Genomic DNA, 3418 nt, shown 5'->3' on the forward strand with positions numbered 1-3418 from the left:
AGTGAGTGGTGGTGGTTTGCTAATAATCTGTAGTTATACAATTTTTTTGTAATCCCATCGAGTGGCTCTGTTTCTGCTCTTGTGACTGTGTTAACGTTTAACTGTCGTACCTTAAAGCCGAACTGAGTAACTATGCATACTGTAACCAAGTTATTGGGCTTACAGAATTGTTTGTTGTATAAAAGTTTTAAATGTTTAAAAAGTTCTCGCAAATACTTTCTTGCAAAAGTAACGAGTTACATCTTTTTGCCACAAAAGGTATTATATAATGCTTGTTTAGTCAATGAATTAAAGACTAGGCAAGGGTAAAAATTTTAACAGTGCAGAAATCGCCATCATTTCATTGCCTTGATTCTAACTGTTTGTGTCCGAAGATGCAAAAGAAGTCAGTGGCTTTTAACTGTTTACAAATAGAATGTGATTGTAAAATGTACAGTTTGGTTGTGTTTGAATTATGAAGTTTCTCCAGATATTAATAAATCATGATGTTTTTGGCTGCTCAGCATATAACTGTCTATTTTTTGTGACTTTATTTGTAGGCTGTTTTCTATACAATGAAAATATCAAACGATATGATAGCTCTGTATTCCCATAGTTTGATTTTCTTTTAGCAAACTGATTTTTTTATGAACAGATCTGCATTTTATTCTAGCAAAAATCTCCCTCAACATGCCCACTATGAGATGAGAATATAAGTGTAGAGAACTGCAGCTTGCTTTTCCTTTTCTATTCGAGCACCTTTGGGATCCTGTTACCCTCATCCTCTCGGTATACTTCAAATGCCCATTTTCAAATGACCCCACCATTTGTGCCCAGCTAGATGCTCAAGAGGACACTTGCAAATAAGGAGAGCATTTTGGAAAATAAACTTTAATGCTTAAAACGTACTGGTGTTTAAATTTATACCTCATTTACATTAATCATGATGAACAATGCAGCAGCGCTTAATTTGTATTTCACTTTTCACAGTGGCTTAGCTTGTTCTGAAATGGCTATAGGGCAGACCATATATGTACATAGTATGATGTGACTTCAAAAATCTGTTAGACTTTATTTTCAAATTGCCGGATGTAAGTCATTAACTCTGTTGGATGCCAGCATTGTGTGTTTCTAGACACTTATCTGTAACTACTTACTATGAAATACGCTGTCCCAAGCCAAAGCTGGCTTCTGAAGTCTGGTCCGAAACAGTGGTGAAAATGTTGGCAGATAACCTTTCAGGACTCTGCCTCGAGTGGAACTGACATCACACCTGCGTTGATTGTATTGTCAAAGTGTTTGAAATTCCTTCACTGAGCTTGTTACGTGGAAATAAAATGTGGTTGATTTTAAAAGCTGAACCTTGTCGCCTGTATTTTGGTCTGTGGTCTTCAGGCTGTCCAGCTCCTCTCAAGGTTGACCAGCTCCATCCCCTCGCAGTACGAATGAGGCCGTCGGGCTTTGTGCTGTGGAGAGAGCGCTTTCATCTTGTGCTCCCAGCACTTCCCTCGGAGGCTCCCTCCGATGCCAGTGTCACCCTCCCCAGGGTGGAGTGAGAAGGGGTGCAGCCTTGGGCACCTGCACCCTGCCTGCACACCAGTGCTGGGGATGGAGCAGGCACGGCCCCTCCAGCGCTCCCGTATGTACAAGCCACAGCTACTTCTGTGGTAGTAGCCACAGCTACTCACCGGTTGCTGCCTGGAAAGCTGATGGAGGAGGGGAAAGGGCGTCCATGGGATGGGCTCCATGGGCCAGCTCGACACCGAGATATCGCTGGCTTTTCCCGAGTCCACCATGGGGTCGTTCATGCTGCTAGAACTTGTGTCCCAGTCGTAATGGAAGCTGGGAAGAAAAGTCATCGGTAGTTAAAAGAAGGGGAAGGAGGGAGGGAGAGTCAAGCTGTTGCTGATAAAGCAGCCTGGGGGCCTCAGGAGCAGGACCCTGCTCGCAGGAACTTTGCTCCAGCGGATGATGTGCTCGCTACACTGACTGCGTCTGTCTGCAAACACGGTCCCAGGTCCCCGCAGCAGCGCTGAGCTGAAGCGCAGCAGCAAAGGGCGTCGTTCCCGAGCTGTGGCCGTGCTCTCGGCTCGCCCAGCCCCAGGGCCTGACGGTGGGGGTGTCCCCGGCTGTAGCGCCCTTTGCTCATGAAACTGCTCATTTGCTCCAGGGCCCTTTTTCCATTTACACCCCTGGAAGCTGATTATAAGACTTTCTCATACGCACACACAACCACGGTCTTTGCTGCAGATGTGAACCGTTCTCCCGTTAAACCAGTCCCCATCACACAAAGCTCCTTACATGGGGTGGGAGAGAAAGAAACCACTTACTTCCCCTTGGACACCAAAGGATGCTGCTGTGTCGAAGCTCCCCGGTGCTGTTGATAAGCACAGGGAGGCCAGCACATGGCTGGGCATTGGCTGCAAAGCAATGCTGCCGGGGCAGGCTGCTGTGCCCCCCAAACCTGCCCCCTTCTCTGCTTCACCCCCGCCCACCGAGCAAATTAAAGACAAGACCTTGCGACACAGGCTTGACAAACCACCCTCTACCTGGGCCGGCACGGCGGGCGGGCGGGCGGCACCGGGCGCTGCTTGGCGCTGCCGGTGATGCCCGAGTCCTCCCGGCAGCTGCAGCAGCCGTTGTCCAAGATCTGCAAGTGGAGCAGCTCCTCCGAGTTGCTGAAGGCCGGGTTGTCCAGCGAGCTGGCCGAGGGCAGCCAGGAGCGGGACCAGTACTGGGCCGAGACATCGTCCAGCCGGCAGAACCGCCGGTAGCTGCGGGGACAAGGCGGGGGGCTGCGGCAGTGCCCGGCACCCCGGCGGGCGGGCACGTGCGCATCCACACGCAACCCAGTGCCTGCACTTGCAAGCGCAGATGGCAGGTTTCCACCCAAATTTCACAGCACCGGGGCAGGGCCCAGCCCCGCGCCCTGGGTGGGGGCAGAGCCCATGACACCAAACAACATCTGGCCGCAGCCCCACGGCTGTTGCAGTGGTTTCCTCGGGAACAATCCCCCACGGCACATTACAAAACCCTGTCCGGGAGTGTGGAGGGGCCAGGACAGCTCCCAGACGAGCTGCTTTGGCCGTGCCGTGCCGGATCCCCGCTCCCCACCCGCAGCCCCGCCGGGCTGAGCTCAGCCCGGGTGACCGGCACACGGCCGGGCGGATGGGCCCTGTGCTTCCCCACGGGAGACACTGGGGGGGGTCCCTGGGACCGTGGATTTGGGGACTCATCAGCACATCTCACCCCTGTCTCCACCACGGCGCGGACACTGGGGGGGTCCCTGGGACCGTGGATTTGGGGACTCATCGGCACATGTCACCCGTGTCTCCACCACGGCGCGTGCGCAAGCGGCACAGCCCGCGGCCCTTCGGTGCGACCGCGGCCCCATCCAGCCCCGCAGCCCCCAGCACGCCTTTCCCGCCCGCACGCTGCT

General features: G+C 52.8%; 2 protein-coding genes across 2 annotated transcripts in view; one reads left to right on the forward strand and one right to left on the reverse strand.

The window, feature by feature from the left end:
- Positions 1 to 1333, forward strand: part of TNRC6A (trinucleotide repeat containing 6A) — a 40362-nt gene extending 39029 nt beyond the window's left edge. Inside the window, exon 22 of the mRNA XM_010570502.1 lies at positions 1 to 1333. This exon is cut by the window's left edge and continues 1435 nt beyond it. The gene's annotated coding sequence lies outside the window, so the exon portion shown is untranslated.
- The window catches only part of LOC104833746 (interphotoreceptor matrix proteoglycan 2-like), a 6122-nt gene that overhangs the window by 771 nt on the left and 1933 nt on the right, over positions 1 to 3418 (reverse strand). The window contains exons 7-9 of the mRNA XM_010570625.1: positions 2529 to 2753; positions 1668 to 1821; positions 1 to 1445 (exon numbers count right to left, since the gene is read on the reverse strand). The exon at positions 1 to 1445 is cut by the window's left edge and continues 771 nt beyond it. Coding sequence (XP_010568927.1) covers positions 1371 to 1445; positions 1668 to 1821; positions 2529 to 2753 — 454 coding nt within the window. The 3' untranslated portion in view covers positions 1 to 1370. The remainder of the gene's footprint in view (positions 1446 to 1667; positions 1822 to 2528; positions 2754 to 3418) is intronic.

This window comes from Haliaeetus leucocephalus, unplaced genomic scaffold (assembly GCF_000737465.1).
Source record: "Haliaeetus leucocephalus isolate CR32 unplaced genomic scaffold, Haliaeetus_leucocephalus-4.0 Scaffold295, whole genome shotgun sequence".
Taxonomy (NCBI): domain Eukaryota; kingdom Metazoa; phylum Chordata; class Aves; order Accipitriformes; family Accipitridae; genus Haliaeetus; species Haliaeetus leucocephalus.